General features: G+C 38.4%; 1 protein-coding gene across 12 annotated transcripts in view; it reads left to right on the top strand.

The window, feature by feature from the left end:
* The first annotated feature begins 877 nt into the window (after positions 1-877).
* The window catches only part of LOC144255993 (solute carrier family 12 member 2-like), a 110,736-nt gene continuing 89,580 nt past the window's right edge, over positions 878-22,033 (top strand). For all 12 annotated transcript variants that reach the window (XR_013344028.1, XR_013344031.1, XM_077801169.1 and 9 more), the window contains exon 1: positions 878-1,700. Coding sequence is in view for 10 of the 12 variants with exons in the window: in XM_077801169.1 (XP_077657295.1) it covers positions 963-1,700 (738 nt within the window). In the remaining 2 variants the exon portion in view is untranslated. The remainder of the gene's footprint in view (positions 1,701-22,033) is intronic.

The raw sequence follows: 22,033 nt of genomic DNA, 5'->3' as shown, positions 1-22,033 counted from the left end.
GAAGGCATTGCAGAACACGCACCAGCCCGCGGAGCCCACAGGAGAGCCCCCAGCATCACCGCGGCGGCCGGCAGCGGCGACCGGGCCTCGGGTACCACGCGCCTGAGGGGAAGCGGCTCAGTCGCCCTGCAGCTTCTCGCGAGATCTCGCCAGCCTAGCCCAAGCACTGCGAGCTCAGAATTAAAAAAAAAAAAAAAAAAAAAAAAGGAAAGAAGAAGAAAAAAAGAAAAAGCGAGAAGAACCCCTAAAGCCGTCGCTGTGGTGGCAGCTGCCTTGGTAGCATCCGTGACCGGCGTGCCAGCGCCCACACGCTGTCCGTGGCCCCCGGCGCGGGCAGTCGGCCCGCTGACGCGCCGTCTTGGGGCGGGGAGACCGGGAGGCGGCCTGGGGGCCCCCGCTCCTCTTCCTCGCAGAGCGCGGCGGGGGAGGGTGGAGAGGTGGGAGGAGGGCGACGGAAGAAGAGGTAGCGGCGCGGATATATTCCCGGCCACTGCGGTGAGGCGGCGTGTAGCCACGCCTGCTCCCTGGTCGCGCTGATGGCGCTGCCGGAGGCCTGACGCCTAGAGGCCGAAAGCCACCCTCGCGCGGGCGGCTCTCGCGTGGGGTCGTGCGCGAACCCGGGAGGGCCGCGGTACCAAAGGAGCGTCCGCCGCGCGCCACTGCGGGACCGCGGGTGGGCGGGGTGAGGGGCGGAGGAGCCGTGGGCCCCGCCTCCCGCGTGCTGCAGCCGGAGCCGCCGCTGCGGCCCCGCCGAGCCTTTAAACAGCGGACCGCCCCGCGCCCACAGCACTCGCGCCTGGCTCGGGTGCTGGCGGCTGACGTGCCCGCCCGGGCGAGTGGCAGGGAGAGCAGCTTCCTCTCCTTACCTTGCAGCCACAGCCACTGCCGGCCGGGATCGCGGAGACACACAGCAGCCCGCAACGTTCACCAGATTCTTCAGGTCCGCCGAGGGTCGGGCGGCGATGGAGCCGGGGCCCACGGCGCCCTCCCCCGGCGCCCCAAGGCTGGCCGGGGTCGTGGAGACGCCGCTGGCCGCGGCCGAGGTGGACTTGCCCGGCACGGCAGTGCCCTCGGTGCCGGAGGATGCTGCGGCTGCGAGCCGGGGCGGCGGTAGAGTTCTCGGTGAGGGCGCTGCGGCGGCCGGGGACGGGCTGGGGAGACCCCTGGGGCCCACCCCGAGCCAGAGCCGCTTCCAGGTGGACCTGGTTTCTGAGAACGCTGGGCGGGCCGCGGCGGCGGCGGCGGCGGCCGCAGCAGCCGCAGCGGCTGGAACAGGGGCAGAGGCAGGGAGCAAGGAGACCCCAGCGGACGGGAAAACCAGCGGTGAGAGCGGGTCCGCCAAGGCTAGCGAGGAAGCCAAGGGCCGCTTCCGTGTGAACTTCGTGGACCCGGCTGCCTCCTCGTCTGCGGACGACAGCCTGGATGCGGCGGGGGTCGGAGGCGATGGGCCCAACGTGAGCTTCCAGAACGGCGGGGATACAGTGCTGAGCGAGGGCAGCAGCCTGCACTCGGGCGGCGGCAGTGGTCATCACCAGCACTACTACTATGATACCCACACCAACACCTACTACCTGCGCACCTTTGGCCACAACACCATGGACGCGGTGCCCAGGATTGATCACTACCGGCACACAGCCGCGCAGCTGGGCGAGAAGCTGCTCAGGCCCAGCCTGGCAGAACTCCACGACGAGCTGGAAAAGGTGAGCTCTCCCCGCCTCCCATCCTCTGGTGCGTGCTGACCGCAGGATGTGGCCACCGACTCTCCCGGGTGAGGTGGCGGGAATGGACAGCCTGGCTCGCTGGCATCTCTGGATTCAGCTGTCAGGGGTGGAATTGCAGTGGAATGTAACTTAATCTCTTAAAAGTTTGCAGCGGGTTAGGCTGGTTACGTGATACTGGAGAAGGCTGCGTTTAGTTTAACAACCTTCCCCGTCCAGTTACGTCGTGTACACTGTCTTTCTCACCCATGCTTGACAATTACCACCTCACTGAGTTTATAGTTGTGTTTGTGGGCCCTGCGAAGGGAGTGTGCAGGAGGTTTAGGTGAGGACCTCTCTGGGGAGAGGGCGGAGAGCACCTACCATCTGTGTCTTTTTAGATTGTAGCGTATGGCTTATGTACACCCATTAGAGAGCCTATGAGCTGGTGGTGTTTGAAGGAAAATCTTAATAGGGTGTGTTTGTGGTCTATGAATTATTAAGCTCAAAATTTTGCAATCTTGAAAGTTCAGAGGATTATAGGAATTGTGAATCTTGGAATATGACATTCCTAATAATGGCACAAATTAATTTTTTTTGAAAACCTTTTGGAAGGGTGCTCTATATCAGAAAACTTTGACAAACAGGCAAGTCATTAAAGAAAAAGGCGCGGGGGGGGGGTGATGGTGTGATGGCTGGGACAGGAGAATTGATTTTTCTCTGAAGAATGCTCAGAAAGACCATCTGGAGTGTTTGCACAAGTGATCATACTTTGGTAAAGAGAAAACTGTCCCCTTACACTTGTGAGTGACTTCAGTAATTATATTTTTAAGAGCCCATTAGACATGTTTCTAAAGGGTTCAAAACCATTATTTTGAAATAACATTGATGCTTTTGACACTCTGTTAATATTTAACATTTTTTATGGGTGGGGATTACTTTTTGTCTGCCCATGCAAGTCTATAACGACTACCTTGATGGAACTTGATGTGGGCAGAGTTGGTACCACATAGATTGAAATGATCATTGTGTGGAAAAGTTTAAATCTATTTAGTGTGTTAAGTGTGTGATTTCTTTTTGACATGATTATTTGATTGCATATATTTATTTCATACAAGACTGGACTGGTCCTAATGTAAAAGTAATATTCACAATTTGATGTAATTGCATAGGTCCCATCTCTGACAGCTTATTGATTATTTAAAAGCCTGACATCATTTAGGTTTAGATAATACTATTTCTGTTGTTTCATTGTGGTATTTTGTCATCAAAAGCAAAACACTTTAAGTGTTTAAACTAAAACACTTCTTTAAGTGTTTAAACTTCTGGAGTTTATTTTTTCAAATCTTTTTTCAGCACTTCAAATCTGTGTTAATAACAATAGTTATGGGGTTGGTAATATTCCTTTTCTTAGAGCATTTTTGCTATTGAAAATATAATACAAATATGTTTCAGATTTATTTAATCAAGTCCAAGTAGTTTAGCAGTCAAGCCAATCTGTATTTAACCCATAAATTCTAGGAAGACTTTAAATTGTAAGTTTTTTTTTTTTTTTTTAATTTAAAACTCTGCCACTAACAAAGCACTTTAGGTTCTTCAAGACTTTAGTTTTATTTTGAAGTTCTATTTGCATTTTTGTTTTTGGCATTTTTGTTCATCTAAAAAAGAGAAGACTTGTGCTGTTAGCTGTATGATAGTTTAAAAATTTATCCAACCCCTCAGCCTTGGATTCCTCAACTAGGGAAAAAGTGCAATAAAAATAGAGGGCCATGCTCAGCACCTGAAAATAATGGCTAGTGCAGTTTTTGTTCCACTCATATTGGCCCTTCAAAAAGGGCAAAATTTAAACTCTGATATATCAATATTATATTATTTTAATTACTTCATTTTTAGATGAATATGTATATTTATATCGTACACACATACACACACACACATAGTTTTTTTTTTTTTTTTGAGACAGAGTAAGTTGGGACTGGCCTTGAACTTTGCAGTCTTCCTGATTAGCCTTCCAAGTCATTGGGATGAATATATTATATAAAATGTTAAAATTAGGGTTTGCTTTATGCAACAGGTAGTATGATCAATTCTTTAGTTTTCTTTCTTTTCTTTTTTGGTACCAGCTCTTTTTGTTTTTTTGTTTTGAGACAGGATCTTGCCAAGTTGCTTAGGGCTTCATTAAATTGCTGAGACTGGCTTTAAACTTGCGATCCTCCTACCTCAGCCTCCAGATCCCCTGGAATTAACAGCATAAACCATCCTGGGCTAACTTTTTTAGTTTTTTTTTTTTTTTAAACCTTCTTTTGCATATGCTAGGCAAGCATTCTACCACTGAGCTACATCCTCAGTCCCCAATCAAGATTCTTTCTGGACTCTGGAAGAAGTTGGTAGGGTTAACTTAAACACATATTGAAGATAAATTGCTTAGAATTTTAGCAGATGGGTTAAAGAAATGTGCTATTAGGTAGTACAAATATGCCTATACACCACTGTTGAAGGGGGGCAGGCAAGGGAGCGGTGATAAATTGGGTTGGCTAGATCCCTAAAAGTTGTTTCTACTCTGTCTAGATTGACTTCTATCTCTGTAAAACCATCTATAATGTTTCCATTCCTTAGTGAACTATAATATTTAGAATTTCTGTAACATTTAATTCTAGCTTTTGATTGATTGTTAATACTCTACTTTGGTCACTAAGTGCTTTAGTATCTATCATGTCTAACTCTGTGCTAGGAACTATGAAAGAAGTCAAAGGTAAGTGCTCCAAAAACTTGTTAGGAAAAAGAATTATATTGTCTTTCACTTGAATTTCTTTCATTACTCAACACTGACCTTTTAAAAGTATTTTGCCCAAATGTCCAACTGTAGAGGAACAAATATCCTTGGTGTAGCTTGCTGTGTTAAGCAGCCATTCTAGAAACAAGACTCATGAGGTCTCTCTTTTATCAAATATTATTTTGGGAAAGGGATGTGTTAGATGTTGGCTACATGACTGTGATACCATGGGATGAAGGATGATGCAGTGATTAGCAAAATAGATACTGCTTCTGCCTAGACAGACATTAACCAAATAGTTGAACAAATTACATAGTTATAAATGAAATACTATGTTATAAATGAAATACCACTGAGCTACATGAAATAAAAGTAAACTTTGCTAGTGAAGATGTAATAGGAGCTAATTTTAATTGGGTTTTGGGAAGGTGTAAGTGTGACATTGATGCTTGAACCTGAATGAACCTGATAACAAAAAAAGAGCAAATAAAAAGATAGATGTAAAATTGTGATATGTTCAAAGACCTAATGAGAGGCTGGTATATCTAATTATAAATGTAATGGGAAGCTATGAAGGATTATGTATGAGGGAGCAACAGGATCCATTTTGCTGGCTGCTGGGAGTAGAGTGGATTGGCAAGGGTAAAAAATGAAAGCAGGGAGACTCGAACTGTCACAGTGGTCTAATTGAAAAATAATAAGGGTTGGTGACAGAACAGATTGGATATGGCTGGCTTGGATGCAGAACAGAGAGAAGATGATTCTCAGATTTTTTTGAACTTAAATAACTAAATAGGTAGTGGCATTGTTGCCTGAGGTGGGAGAGATGAGAGGAAGAATAGATTTGGGGTGATGGACAGAAAGAATTGTTTGAATAGCCTCTAAAGACATCTTATTAAAGAGTCATTGGGAGGAGAAAGGCAAAAAAAAAATTATATACATACATATATACATCTGCCTCTCTCTTTTCTTTCCATATATATTCTTATTCATCAAATCCTTAGAGAGTGTATGTGTATACGTGTGTATAGATATAAAGTCATGGACAAAAGTATTTAGGGGGAATGGGTAGGTAAGAGAAGAGGGACTGGACATTTAGAACACCTAAAGGTATGATAGAGATTGAGCTGCCAGACCAGTGACAGATAGCTGCCTAGAGATTGAACGTAGGGGCACTTAACCACTGAGCCACATCCTTGTCCCTTTTTTTAAAAAATTTTATTTTGAGACAACGTCTTACAAAGTTGCTAGGGTTTTGCTAAATTGCTGAGGCTAGCCTCGAACTTGCCATCCTCCTGCCTCACCTCCCTAGCTGCTGGGATTACAGGAATGCACTACCATACCCAGAGAGAAAAGAGTTTTTAAAAAGCCAGAAATTCTTCAAAACTGCAAAAAGTAAAACCAAAGTAATGATTTCTGCTGCTATAGGAAGAAATAAAAAGGGGGGAATACCAGTGAAGTATTTGATGGGCAGGGCAACTTTAACATGTATGATAGGAATCATGTTTATCAAAGATGGAAAAATGGAGTGGTGAATATTTATACTAGCTCTTACTAGATTTAAAAGGCTCTACCAATGAACTATACCCCTATCCTAGAGCATTATTAAAGCTTTCTTTTCTTTAAGGGTTGCACTACTTTTGCATTTGTCCTTAGGCCTAGACTTGGTAATCTTTTGCCAGTGTTGTGTGAATTCATTGTATGTGGCCTATTTTTGCCTTTCTCCTTAATAAAGGAAAGGTAAAGAAGGTAGCTATATTATTTTTAATGCTTCTCTGCACTTGTTAGTTTTTCATTTAATTACTAAAAAATAGGTTTTTACACATTTTGCTTATGATAAAATGGTCTCGTGGACACTGAAGATATTGCTTAATAGCTATTCATTAAAAGAAGTAGAGCTGGACTTCACTCTTGAGTTTTTTGACTCTAATGCCAGAAGCCTGTGTCTTCAGATTCTTCTTTTCTTATCTTCTGCCTATTACCCAGACTTGTTCTAAGCCTAGCAGGGATGTTGAGTTGGAGATATGATCACCATCACCCCTCCACACTGACACCCCGAGAGTTGAATGATTACATAATGAATAGAAACAAGGAATACCTGTGATGATGTAATTGATACTGCAACTAACTCCTTAACTAGGATCTGAGTTTATGCCTCATTTATTTCCAAAAAGATTTGTTCACTGAATGGATGAGGGTGGGCAATTCTTATCAGCACTTAATAAAAGACTTTGAGTAACAATTGTGATATCACCTCTAACACTAAGCTGCTTCTTTGGGTGGGTGGTATTGATTCTGGAGAAAAAATTCCACACCCTACTAATTACTTCAGGAATTGCTTGATTCCTTGAAGGTCACCCTGGAGGAATAAGGATATGTCACATGGGGAAGTATCTAGGAGTAATTTCCAGAATTTAGTAAAGCTGGAACCCTTATATGGGGAAAAGTCAGATTTGTCCTGTTTCACAATTTTGTTACGGGCTGCTAAATCCATGCCAGTGGCCACTGAAGTCTGGCTTACACAAACTGGATACATTCACTAAATACATACCAAATGACTACCTGGGTAGAAGGAAAAATAAATTTGGGGATATAAAATATGGCAAAAATATATTTATGTGTCTAATCAAAATTGATGTCTTCTTGATATGTATTAGTGTTAATACTCTCAGTCCTGTGAGACTGGAACTTAAAGCAACAAAATTGAATTTTTTGGTTCTTACACATTTAGTGTCTTTGCTTTCAGTGATTCTTAATTATGTTTCATATATGTGTTTGGGAAGTCCATAGTACTTATTAAGTTGGCTCCATGCTGAAGTGAGATGAATGTGAATTCTCTTATTCATCAAATCCTTACAGAACATCAACAACAGCATCATTAAAAGTGGGGGAATATAGCAGTGAACAAAACAAAGTCATAGGGCTTTCATTCTAGTTGTAGGAGACAATAAACAAATAGATCAGATGTAGTACTGTGAAGAAATTAAATCAGGATTAAAAAAAAGATGGCTAGATAGAAATAACTGCAGTCGTGGTATTTCGGAGTAGTTGAGGAAAACCTCTCTGATATGGGGGCACATATTAGAAGGGAGTGAGGGATCATCCCATGTGTTTATAAATCAGCTTTTTCATCACTTTGACCAAAAGACCTGATAAGAACAATTTTAGAAGAGGAAAAGTCTATTTGGGGCTCACAGTTTCAGAAATCTCAGTTCATAGATGACCAACATCATTTCTCTGAGCCTAAGGCAAAGGTAGAATGTTATGGCAGAAGGGTGTGGCAGATAGAGGTAGCTCAGGACACAACAATTGGGAAGTACAGTAGCACTCAGCTCAACATACTCAACAATATGAGCCCTAAAGGCATACCCTCAGTGACCCATCTCCAGCCACATCCTACTTGCCTACAGTTACCACCCAGTTAATCCATTTAAGTGGTTTAATGTACTGATTAGGTAAGACTTGATCATTTTACCTCTTACTGTTCTTGTATAGTCTCACACATGAGTTTTTGGGGGACAACTATCTAAACCACGACATCATGTAAATATCAGGAAGAATGTTCTACGCACAGGAACAGCAGACGCTAAGACCCTGAGATGGGAATATGTTTGTGATAAAGGAAATCAAGACTGAAGTGGTAAGACACTTGATAGAAGAGTATTGAGAACCTTAGTAGTGTAGATCTTTGTAATACATGATAAAAACCTAGGGTTTTGTTCCTACAATGGTAGTACATAGTTGTGTTCTTTGTGCTGGTTTTCAAATTTGAGATACTCTAATGCAGACAGGTAATAGACAAATAGTAACTGTCAGATCTGGCTTCAACTCTTAGATAATTATATCCTGAATTGAATTAAGTTACTAATTATTAAATATCTGCCATGTTCAGAAGCTCTCTTTTGGCTAGGAACAACCTTGCATACCAGGTAATTTACAAATAGACAAACTCAGGTTAGTAGCAACTTAACTGAAGTCTCACAGCAAGTAAGTGGCAGGCACAGGATATTAGGGAAGGTGAGGTATTAAAGAAAACGTCTATTTTTTAAAGTGGCCTATTAAAATTTTTATAGAAGTCAGACTTACTAATGGCTGCCAATCTTACTGGAGTGAGATGGTATCTTAGGGTAGTTTTGATTTGCATTTCTCTGACTGCTAGCGATGGTGAGCATTTTTTCATGTACTTATTGATTGATTGTATGTCCTCTTCTGAGAAGTGTCTGTTCAGGTCCTTTGCCCATTTATTGATTGGGTTACTTGTTGTCTTATTGTCTAATTTTTTGAGTTCTTTATATAATCTGGTTATTAGGGCTCTATCTGAAGTGTGAGGAGTAAAGATTTGTTCCCAGGATGTAGGCTCCCTGTTTATCTCTCTTATTGTTTCTTTTGCTGAGAAAAAACTTTTTAGTTTGAGTAAGTCCCATTTGTTGATTCTAGTTGTTAACTCTTGCGCTATGGGTGTCCTATTGAGGAATTTGGAGCCTGCTCCCACAGTATGTAGATCATAACCAACTTTAAGTGCTGGAGAGGATGTGGGGAAAAGGGCACTCTTGTTCATTGCTGGTGGGACTGCAAATTGGTGCAGCCAATTTGGAAAGCAGTATGGAGATTTCTTGGAAAGCTGGGAATGGAACCACCATTTGACCCAGCTATTCCCCTTCTCGGTCTATTCCCTAAAGACCTAATAAGAGCATGCTACAGGGACACTGCTACATCGATGTTCATAGCAGCACAATTCACGATAGCAAGATTGTGGAATCAGCCTAGATGCCCTTCAATAGATGAATGGATTAAAAAAATGTGGCATTTATACACAATGGAGTATTACTCTGCATTTAAAAATGACAAAATCATAGAATTTGGAGGGAAATGGATGGCATTAGAGCAGATTATGCTAAGTGAAGCTAGTCAATCTTTAAAAAACAAATACCAAATGACTCCTCTGATATAAGGGGAGGAAACAAGGACAGGGTAGGGACGAAGAGCTTGAGACGAAGATTTTCATTAACAGGGTTGAGAGGTGGGAGGGAAAGGAAACAAGAAGGGGAATCGCATGGAAATGGAAGGCGATCCTCAGGGTTATACAAAATGACATATAAGAGGAAAGGAGGGGTAAGACAAGATAATTCAAATGGAAGAAGTGATTTATAGTAGAAGGCGTAGAGAGAGAAAAGGGGAGGGGAGGGGAGGGGAGGGGGGATAGTAGAGAATAATACAGACAGCAGAATACATCAGACACTAGAAAGGCAATATGTCAATCAATGGAAGGGTAACTGATGTGATACAGCAATCTGTATACGGGATAAAATTGGGAGTTCATAACTCATTTGAATCAAACTGTGAAATATGATGTATGAAGAACTATGTAATGTTTTGAACGACCAAAGAAGTCAGACTTACAAGCAATAATTGTTGAGTTTAACTCCTGGTGAATTCATTTGAAATTATTGGGTGTTGATATATGTCTTATGGAACTTAATGGTTCCAGGCATAAATATTTAAGCTTTACTATTTTAGAAATCAAGTTTTATGATAAGCTACTCTCGATTTCAGAGGAAGAATTTTTCTTTGGATATTAAAATGTGAATTTATTTTCTTTAGTCAATAGTTTTAATCTCAGAATTTTAGTTTAAAATAAAAACATCACAAAGATTGTATGCTTAAATGTACTTACTTAAAATGTGTTAGCCATTTGTCTTTATGACAAAACATTTGAGGAAACAACTTAAAAGAGGAAATAGTTATTTTGGCTCATGGTTTCAGAGGTTTTAATCCATGGTCCACTGACTCCATTGCTTTGCCTGTGAGTTGAGGTAGGACATCATGGCAGAGGGCATAGTACAGAAAAGCTAATTACCACATGGCAGCCAGGAAGTGGTGAGTGGGAAGTAGCCAGGGATAAGATATAGTCCCCAAAGGCATACCCCCAAAGTGGTCCCACTCATTTTGTCTAGTGCTGAGGGCCATTGCCAAGTAGGAATGACGCATCCATATTTCCTTGCCAGCGTACCCCATGTTAAATGGACTTGCCTTGGAAATTTGCTGTGACCTTGCATGTGTGTTTGAAAAAGGTGACCCTGCTCAATGACCAGGGTGGATCCAGGATTAGGGTGTATCCTGCAGGTTTTAGGAAGTATCTGGGTTTAAGATAATTTGGGTTTAAGGCGTTCCCGGTTTAAGACAATAGGGGTTTTAGGGAAGTTGGAGGTTGAAGATTATTGCTGCTGGGATTAGGGTGTTCCTGCTGCTTGTTCCCATTGAGTTCCCATGAGATTTAAATGGGATTTGGGAAAAGCCTCGTGGAGTAGGTGAAGTGTGCGGGCAGATTTAGATTTCCCCTGAACCTGTGTGGAGGCCCTTGTGAGTTCGGGAATAAAGAATTGCTGTTTGAATCTACAAGGTGTGTGGTGGCTCGTGATTCTGTGCCAAGCCCAGACATCAGCAGTCTAGGTCCTACCTCTTTCATTTTCCATCACTTCCCGGTAACACTGAATCTTGTCAGTGAATGACCCATTGATGAGGTTAGAGAAGTTAGAGCTCTCATGATCTAGTACCTTCCCCCAAATTCCACTTCTGAACATTGCTGCATTGGGGACCAAGCCTTTAATAACACACGAGACTTTGGGGGATATTCTGAATCCAAACCATGACAAAATATTTATTGTTTTATTATGGAGAGAAAATAATAGAGCAAGTTTGGAAGATAAAGAAAGTAATATCAAACCTTTAACATTTTTGCATTTTTATGTGTTTGTTTTTGTGGATTGAGGGCTAGAATTTAGGGCCTTGTGGATGCAAGCACTGTACCACTGAACTACATCCCCAGCTCCTTTGTGCATAATTTTAAACTGTAATTTTATATCCCATTTTTTACATCGAGCACTAAATGTGCACTTATTAGTAAATAGGGAATTAAAGTTTTGTATGTCACCTAAAGCAATCTTCTATTTAGGTGAATATTTATAAAATACTCTCAGGTACATGTACCATAATGCTGCCCCCGACCCGGGCGGGCAGCTGAACTTAAGATCGCTCATGAATTTCCATGGACACCAAATAAAACACACACACACACACACACACACACACACACACACACACGCACACACACACACACTTTACCTTTAAACAAGCTTCAGGATGGCTTTTTGCTTGGCCTCAGGCTCCCCAAATAGGAGAGCAAGAGAAAGTCACAAGAGGCTGGCGAGAAAGAGCAAGAAGTGGGTTTTTATTGGGGGGAGGGAGACCCTTGTTCTTAGAAAGTTCCATCCAAAAAAGACCACAAGGGGCAGGGTTACAAGGGACAGGCCAATGTAATTCAACCCAGGGGGCATTGCCTACATCTGAAGATTCAACTTCCAGAACCGCCCTCAACTTCCTGAACTGGGACAACGCCCAGATCACTATGAAATGTAGTGATGGTCAAGGCCTCTCTCTTCAGGATGGAAGGCACGAGTCATTCAAAGTGGCTCCCCACACCATAATTTGCCTTTTCCTCTGTATACTGTTTAGTCCATTTACATTTGTTTTGATTTACTTATAATTAAGTTGGCTATCTCATTTGTTTTTTGTTTCTCTAATCCTTTCCCTGCCATCTTTTATGCTGATATTTTTAAAAAAAATTTTTTAGTATTCCATTTAGTTCTATTGACTTTCTAGTGATCTCTTTGCATTTTTCTTTTTAGTGCTTGTTCTACTAAGCGTAATGAATATCTTTAGCTAATAAGTAGAAAACTTTCCTCAGAATCCTTATTGTTGTATAAATGGTAAATCCAGTAATATGTTTTTTGTACTTTTTGTAAGCAGTTGTATAGCTTTTAAAAAGAGAGAAAAGAATACATGAATGTATATATGCATACATACACACATATTTCCATTGTTTTTCATTTCCTAGAGATTTATGTATCCATTTGATACTGCTTCCTTAAGTACTTCTTGTAATAGAGGTGAGCTGCCAACAAGTTCTCTTTAATTTTTATTTATCTGAACATGTTTTTATTTTACTTCAGTTTTTTTAGTTTGTTTTTGTTTTTAACTGGGAATTGAACTATTAAACTCGGGGGCGTTTTGACTCTGAGCCACATCATCAGCCCTTTTTATCTTTTATTTTGAGACAAGGTCTTGGTAAGTTAATTAGGGCCTCAATAAGTTGCCTAGGGTGGCTTTGTATTTGTCCTGCCTCAGCCTTCTGAGTCACTGGGATTACAAGTCTGCAACTGACTTTTACTTGAGTTTTGAAGGGTAGTTCTGCTGTATATAAACTTATTAGTTGACAGGGTTTTCTTTTTTAAAAAAATTTATTTTTTAGTTATAGGTCGACACAGTATTTTATTTTTATGTGGTGCTGAGGTTTGAACCCAGTGCCTTAATGTGTGCTAGGTGAGCGCTCTACCACTGAGCCACAACCTTCTTTTCAGCCCTTTAAGCATATTGTTCTGGTGTCTTCTAATCTCCCTCATTTCTGGTTAAGAAGTTAGACAACTGTACATGGTGTGTTCTTTTTCCTCTGTTTCAAGATTTTCTCATTGTCTTTGGCTGTTGTCTTGCGTTTTTCCATTTGCCCTGAGTGTCCATGCACATATAGTTGAGCTGTCAACCAGGGATTTAAAACTTGGCTATTCCCATTTAATAGTTCTGTGACATGTAGGAAAAGGATTTCCCATCCTGACTCTCAGTTCCCTTATTGAAAAGAGGAAAGATGATATACTTGGTGAGATATATTATCTATTCCTATCAGAAATGCATGAAATACCAAGTGCAAGTTATGTATTAGATTTATACTAAATGTAGTTTTTGTTATCACACAGTTTTTCCATGCATCTTGTTTTTCCATTACTGATGCTAGAAATGATGCTTCTATTTCTGATGTTGCTAGTAATGTATTTCTCTTTCCCCACTTTTGGTTCTTATTTTTTTTAAATACCAACAATTTGAAATGTAAATCACACAGCTATATTATTAATTGGAACCAGAACATATAAATTTTCTGGTAATTTGAATGAAAATGTTTCAAACTTTTTCTTTATTGGCATTAGCAAGTTGTGTGAGGTTTCAAGCAAAGCACAATTTATGTTATTCTTACATGTCCTTTTGTAATTCATTCTTGAATGGTTAGTAAAGAACATGATGGGCTAGGTAGAGGACTGAATTCTTTGACTGCAGTCAGCAGTTCTGACTTGGTTCATTGTAAAGTCACATGGTCACACCATCCACTTTTATCTCTGGTACTTGAGTTTTGAGCTTTGCATTAATGCCACTGGATATTAATAGAGCATTGTTAACCAGAGCAGATTGGATTCCTGTAAAACAATACTTTGTTTTGAAAGAGTAGTCTGTATGGGGAGCATTACACTGAATACACCAATCACCGACAGCACGGATAGGAAATGTTGGTAGTTGGGGGATGATACAATTTGCTAGTACTTGATTTAAAAAAAAAAAAAAGTTGGTTCGAACAGTTGTTAGAATAAAACCACCTTTGTCATACAAATTTGTCATACACATTTGCATATGTATGCATTAATATTTTAGTCAAAAAGTTTGCTTTTAGGATGTAAATAGATTTTTTTATGAACTTTGGCATTTTTTAATGTATGATTTTGGGTTTATTTAAATCAACCATAAGTTGCCAGCCAAAAATAGTAATACATTTTTGTATATTAACAGTACCCTGAAATAAAGCTTTCCACCCTTCTCACCATCAGTAACTGTGATTTAATTTACCTCAATAATGCTGTTCCCACTTCATAACCCACTTCAATCTAATGTATGAAATATGATATGTCAAGAGCTTTGTAATGTTGTGAACAACCAATAAAAAAAATAAAATTAAAAAAAAATAATGCTGGTCCCAGAAGTCTGACCACTTGTTCTTAAACATTCTTAAAATTTAGCATTAATGTAGATGACTTTGTAAAGTGGATGACATTGCCACTAAGGTCAATCGGGAAGGAAGGAGTTTGTCATTTATTGAGTAAATTTTTTGTGCCAGAAAAATTGCAAAATATTTGTAGCTGTGTGATCACTGGTTTTTCAAAGCCATGCACGTTGTGCTATAATAATCTGCTGATGGCACGAGTGATAAACCCTTTATCACTGCCGTGCAGAGGTTGACATCATATTTATATGTGAAAAACAGTGCTTTTGTTTTATTCATATAGAGATAAATTTTAAAGTTGCCAATTTTGCATTATACTTTACAAGCTATGTAATAGTATGAACTTATTAATGATGTTTTGCAGTGTTTGTTTTTATAAATTTGTTTAACATCCAGTTTTAAACTCAAATGGTCAAGTGGCACTAATTCATCATTCATTCATTAGTTGTTTATAGTGATAGCCAAAGTTTATCAAGCTCTTACTCAGTTAATGGCAGGTAATATACTAAGTATTTAATACATATTCTTTCTTAATCTTTAATCTTTTCTATTGTGAAATATAAAAAAGAACATAAAGAATAAATATATAACTTTTCTAGTGGAAACATCCAGACCAAGAATTACACTTGCTGGTACCCCTGAAATCCTCTGTGCACCCCTTTCTAATTGTCCCACAAAGTAGCCATTGCCGTGACTTAATGGTGATCACATCCTTGAGTCTTGGCCTTGATTTTTTTTTTAAAACACTTTTGAGTGTATTCCTGGAGGCTATTAGTTTAGTTTGTCTTCCTTTGAAACTTTGTATGAATGGAATATTTGTTTTTTGAGACAGCCTCTTGCTATTTTGCCCAGTTGTTGTTGAACTCATGTGCTCAGGCAGTCCTCCTGCCTCAGCCTCCAGAATACCTTGGGCTACTGTGTCAGCATGTCAGGCAACTGTTATATTTTATTCACTCATAGCTTATGATATTCATTTATACTGTATTTGTACTTCAATTCATTTTTGTGGCCATTTATCTTTCATTGTATGAATATACTATATTCTTTCTTTATTCTGCAGTTGTAGGTCTTTAGATTGTTCCTAGTTTGGGGTAATTATAAATAATGCTGATATGAATATATTTATGCAAGTATGCTGCTTTGTAGAAGTATTGGATATCTCTAGAATGAACCTGTGAGTAGAATTGCTAGGTTAAAGGGTATGCATCTTTTTAAGTTGAAAAAAATGTCCATCACCCCAATTTTTTATCAATTGATATTCATGCCAGCAATACTTAAGGTTTTTGTGTGTTCTATATAATCATCATATTTTCTCATTTTGTCTTTTCAAACAATATGGGGTAAGTAATATTTCCATTTCATGGTTTTAGAAACTGAGGGCCAGAGGAGTTATATCACTAGCTTAGTGAATAGCAGAGCTGGGATTTGTACCTAGATCTGACTTGGGAACTGCCACTTCTCATTTCACTCTACTGTTTCAGGCAATATTTAAGAAACAGAAGTGACAATAAAAACTGAATATCCATTTACCACATTTATTATACCTCTGTTGCATTTTCGAGGAGTGGGGTGGGTACTAGGGATTGGATCCAGGGGTCCACTGGTCATATCTCCTGCCTTTTTTATTTTGAGACAGGGACTTGCTAAGTTGCTTTTTATTTTTAATTTTTATTATTACACAGGGTCTCACTAAGTGCTAAGTTGCTGAGGCTGGCCTTGAACTTAAGATCCTCTTGCCTCAGCCTCCCAAGTTGCTTAGATTACATGTGTGGGCCACTGCACCCAGCCATTTACTATGTTTTTGATAAAAGCCAAAGGAAAGGTGTGTGCTGCTTTAGACCTTCCATTTAATATATATTAGAGGAGTGGAGGTGAGTATGTAGATTACCAATAAGTTTTTAAAAACTACATGAAAAAGAACTATATATGCCATGAAGGTGAAAAAAGGACACTGATAAGAAACTGTGTAGGTGATATAAGAAGGAGGAGGCCACATTTACACCAAGACTGAAGGATGAGGAGAAGTCAGCAGTCTTCAAAGTGCATTACAAAGGGGATAGCAAGCCAAAAGTTTTTTCAGGAGAAAAACACCAGTATTTCAGAAAAAAAGCAAAACTATATCAAATTGAACACTGTAATTAGAACTCATTGATTTTCCAAATTAAAGGATGAGTTTGAGGGTGCATAAGAAGTTTCAAGAAAAATTAATAGAAATAGGAAAGTGATCTATGGTTGGAAAAACAGGGACTTTATATCTGGAAGAAGCAGACTCGTATTTTTCTTTTCTATAATCCTGTCAAGTCTTAATTATTTACGATAACAAAACACTAACAAATCCAAAGATTCCTATCTGGATAATTTTATTTTTCAAGTTTTCCTAAAAGAGGCATGAGTGTGTGGTTGGGCCCAAGGTTTCAGAGATTGCAATGGGGAGCCCGATGACTTGAAACATTGGCTTGAGGTGCTAATGAAGATTTTTCATTGGAAAAAGACAATTCTAGGTAACAGAAATTGAATGATTGGTATATTTTAACTACCATCTTTATTACAATAGCTTCCAAATAAACTTCCAAAGATAATAACACATATAACTCCATTTCATATTTAAACATTGTATATCTTTTCAGGTAGATTTCTACATTTCTCCTCCATAGGTGATATAGTACAGCTGTCCGCTACCAGTGTCTGGGAAAGAATTTCATAGACTACACTGTGTACCATATCCTGGTGAACATTTCTAAAAAGCACAAAAAGTTAAAAGCAAACAAAAAAACTTACTGTGGGGCCATCCAGTGGAGGATTTCTGCTGTCCGTTTTATGAGGACCATACTAGAAGCCCTGACTTTCTATAGAACAAAAGAATGAGAGAAAGATGAAGCAAGTAGAAGAACAAAAATATTTGGAGAATTGGGAAGTTTGAGCAGGATAGTTTTCCGAGTTGCCTGTCTTTGGTTCCCATGTCCAAATTAGATACCTAAAGTAATTTACCATGACTCCCTGTAATATGTGGAATTCTTTCCTATTTAAAAGATTATCTTCTCTGCCATGTTAATATAAGCTTTTTGATTTGGGCAAGTTAACCTCTCCAAAGGCTGTTCCCTCATTTGTGAATGGAGATAATATCATTTCAGTCTCTTAAGATATATCAGTTCAGGGAAATAGGACACATAGCACTTAGGGATGTGTCTGACACATAGTAGGCATTCAGAAAATGGTGGCTGTCATTAAAGTAAGCCAGCCAGATTATGAGAGTCTCATCTGCTAAGAATTCTTAGATCACAGGTAATCACCTAGGTTATGAAAACTATATAAGAAACTTGTTTTTAGGCTATTTCTTTGTATTTTGCAGTATTATTTAACACACACAAAAAGCTGGTATATATCTCAGTAAACACAATTTTTTTTTCCCAGTTGGATTCTATGCCAGGATTCACCCTAAGACAAATATGAGAAGCTGAGCTATTCTCTACCCTACAAACAAATTCTTATCTAGAATTGGAAACTTTAATAGGGAAGATTTTATTCCTATTCCTGTTATATTATTCCAAATATTTGTTTGTTTATAGGAAATATTAAAGGAATATTTCAGAAACATGAAAACAATATTTAAGAAATCAGCTTGTTATGCTACTCAAAAATATTTTCATCTCATTTTCTTTAGCATACATTATAATTTTGGATATAATTTAAAACTCAGCTCCTGGAACAATTATTGTTTTGGTTTTATCTATGTGTGATCTCCTTTAATGTTGGACTTGTGACTTTTTGGGTGGCTTTTATTTACCAGAAATTTTTAACATTTAAATAATATAGACTGCCAGAATAACTTGAAGTTGGTTAATCTGAATCCAGGTAAACAGTTTTCTGTCTTTAAAATTTCTATATTCTGTGCCATAACTACTACCCTGTACATAGCACTATCATCTGAAGAAGTAATTTATTAAATGAATAAAAGCTTTATAGTGATGTATCTCCCTTCCCTCCATTCTGTCTCTCTTCATGTTTCTTTTCTGGCCCATTAGGCTATTAAGGTTTGGTTTACAATATAAAAAGGTGCATCAGTTGTGTTTGGGGAAGAATTTTTATTTCATAGATCAAAATATGAGAAAGTCTTTTTAATTTTTAATTTATAATTCTTCAGTCTTCATTTTGCAGGGTAAATGATATATTTGACACACTTTGTGACAGTGCATATCAGTGCACATAACTGTTTTATTGTAAAACAAAAACTCATATTCGGCTTTCTTCATCTGTAAATATACATATAATAGTATATACAGTATGATATTGAGCTGAATAATTATGTATTTTTGTATACATTTTTTATAAATACATCTTAATATATGCATAGAATGAAGCCTGATAGGAAATAAACCAATATGTGATTTTAAGTTGGGGGGGGGAAACCTTTACACTGTGTATTTCAGATACTTGTTTGAGGGTATTACAGTAAGAGGATCCCAGGTGCAATAGTAGTTAAGGGTGTGTTCTTGGTCATCCCATACTGTGATGGGTCAGAGCTTCTGAACAGGTGGAACAGGTACAGAATTGACTAGGCACTGAATGCATATGCAGTCTCAGGAATATGCTGCCCTTGCTCTTATAGAATCTACTGATGGAAAAATCTTGATCTTACCAAAGAGTGTCCAGGAATTAAAAAGTAAGGCCACAATAGAGTAAAAGTTTCCCATTAATTATTTTGAATATGTGTGTCAATGTCTCATTCCAAATTTGGGATTGGCACTTAAATTGAAGTCTTATAATCTAGTTGTATCAGTTAACTTAATAGCCAAGAGCTAGCAGTCTCAACTGCTTTAGATGGCTGTTTTATTACTAACTGATCTTTATTTAGAGAACCTTAAGGTCCCAAAGGGAATAATATTGGTGAGCAGGGATTATTTCTATTTTACAGAAGAGGAACTGCTTCTCAGAGTGGGATTGTAACTTGAAAAGTAAAGTGGGTGTTATTGTTATTTTATTATCATTACTTTGAGATGGTCTTGATTTATTACTCAGGCTGTACTTGAACTCCTGGGATCTAGTGATCTTCCTGCCTCAGATTCTTGAGCAGCTGGTTCTCTAGGTACATGCTACCACACCAAGCTGAAGTAGTTTTCATGCAGCATTTGACTGGATTGAACATCAAATTCAATAGAGGCTGCTTTATACAATGAAAAATGTCCCGATTTATGGTAGAACATTTGTCTTTTATGTCTAGACTCTACTGAAAAAATAGCAACTCTAAGAGGGCTGAAATGTGTCTAACATGGTACTTGATAAAATTAGTTAATAAATATTTACTTAATGGGCTAGGGTTGTGGCTCATCGGTAGAGTGCTAGCACGTGCGAGGCTCTGGGTTCAACCCCAGCACCACATAAAAATAAGTAAATAAAATAAAATAAAAAGGTATGGTGTCCATCTACAACTAAAAAATAAAAAATAAAAAAAACCTTTTGCTTAATGAATGAACAGTGATTCTATCTATGCCCAGAAACTGCTTTTGCAAATGCAGCATCTTCAAATAATAGAACAGCGTTAGAAGTTACTTTAGACTTTTTTATGTATTATATATGATTGAAGGGCTTTGGAACATTTTCCTGTTTAAAGACATGATATTTGGGCATCCTTTAGTCTCCCTGGACAAAACATTGTGTCAACCTAGAAAAACCTAAAGAGAAATTTTAGTACAACTTTGTTCACTTGTGTTTTAAAATCCCAATAAAATAACAAAACATACCCCCCTTCCAAATTAAAAGAAATAAACCATTAGTAAGCTGTTGTTTTGCCTATTATGCCTGAAATCAACTGAGCAAAGACACTTTTACCAAGCCTTTACTGGTTTAACTATAAAAGAAGAATAAGTTTGTATTAAAAGTGATAGATGGTAATACATTGCCAGAAATGTGTTTTTTTGGTATGTTCACTGTACTGGGAAGTTTGATTGTCTAAATAATCTCAATTTTTCTTCACACAGTGAAAAATAGTTTTTATCAGCCTACTGTGGAAAAAAACACAAGATCCAAAATCATTCTGGCACAGTCACTTTTCTGGGTATTACCATCCTTATCCAGTGACAACATAAGGAACAGCTATGCCACATTGTATGTTATATTGTACACTTGATGTGAAAACCAAAGAAAAAGGAAGAACTATAATACATTAATATCATGTATATTTAAAAATGTGAAGTGCATTGATATGCATATTTTTGCACTAATAAGGATACACATTGAAGACAGTCCTACATTCTGTTACAGAAAGTTAAAGCCATGTTAAGGTTTTTTTTTATTATAATTTTTTTAAAAATAAAGAATACTTTTTCCCTCAAAGCTTGATTTTGTAATTGTTTTTAGAAGTAAAGCTGGTTACATAAGAATTTGCTCCAAAATACCAAATAAAATTTTAGTATTAGGTAAGAATGAATAACTTGATATTTTAAGAATTGTTTCATTGAGCTGGGCATGGTGGCACCCTGTAATCCCAGCAACTTGGGAGGCTGGGCAGGATTGCAAATTCAAGGTCAGTCTTGTCAATTTAGCAAGAACCTAAGCAACTTAGTGAGACTGTGTTTCTAAACACAGTCTAGATCAGTGTTTCTAGATCAGTGGTAAAGCACCTCTGAATTCAATCCCCAGTACCCCCCCCCAAAAAAAATTGTTTTTAAGCTAATAAGCCAAGTATTTCATGAGCAGTGTTTTAGCTCTAGCAGAATTAAAATATGACCTTTAATATGTAAAATATAAATCAGTAAATTGAAAAAGTTAAGTTTTAGATATTGGAAATTGAGAAAAAAAGGACACCTGAATGTAGGAATAAATCTAAAATATATTTACATCCTAAAACATTATAAAGGATTTAAGTCTTCCTGTCTTTTTGGTCAAGTATGTTTTGGTTTGACAGTTTGCACTGAAACCTTTCAGGATCTAAAAATTATATCCAAAAAAGAAACTCTTTTCACTTAGAAGAAAGTCACTATTATAGTACGTTGGCTATTTCTTTTTCTCATTTGGTAAGGATTAGAATAGTAAGCAGAGTGGATGGTTGGTTTTTCTTTGTTGGGAGCCATCCCAAATTTAAGGCAGGAAGATGATGACTGCAAAAAAGACTAAGTGTCTAGAGTGGATCAGCTTTAGGCTCCAACTTGTTATGAAAAGTGGAAAGTATGTGCTGGAGTACAGGCAGACTCTGAAGATGATTAGAGGGGCAAAATGAAATTGCTCACCCTGATGACTGCTCAGCTTTGAGAAAATATGAAATAGAATAGCCATGTTGCACAGACTGGTATCTGACACTGGTGGCAGTAATATTGAATTGGCATGTGTCAGATACCAAAGACTCTGCACTTTGGCTATCATTAAACCCAGATGATTCTGATATTATCAAGAAGCATGCCAGAACAGGCTGGTGACAGGTAAACCATGCAAGACTTTTTTTTTTTTTTTTTTTCAAAAAACATGTCCAAATTTATTTAAAAAAAAGGTGCATATAAATGGAGTCCAAATCTTAGAGGATATCAGAAAGGGAATTTTCATATCCTTATACTACCTTGCTGATCAAGTTAGCGTACATTTTCATCTTCCTAATTTGCCTTAATCTTCAAATAAATAAATAAATATAACACTTGCCAGATCCAGTTTAAAAAAATTTGTAAATGTTGAAACATCAAAGTACTATCATAAGTATTT

The sequence above is a fragment of the Urocitellus parryii genome, chromosome 1 (genome assembly GCF_045843805.1).
Source record: "Urocitellus parryii isolate mUroPar1 chromosome 1, mUroPar1.hap1, whole genome shotgun sequence".
Classification (NCBI taxonomy): Eukaryota; Metazoa; Chordata; class Mammalia; order Rodentia; family Sciuridae; genus Urocitellus; species Urocitellus parryii.
This window is presented reverse-complemented; position numbering and strand designations above follow the sequence as displayed.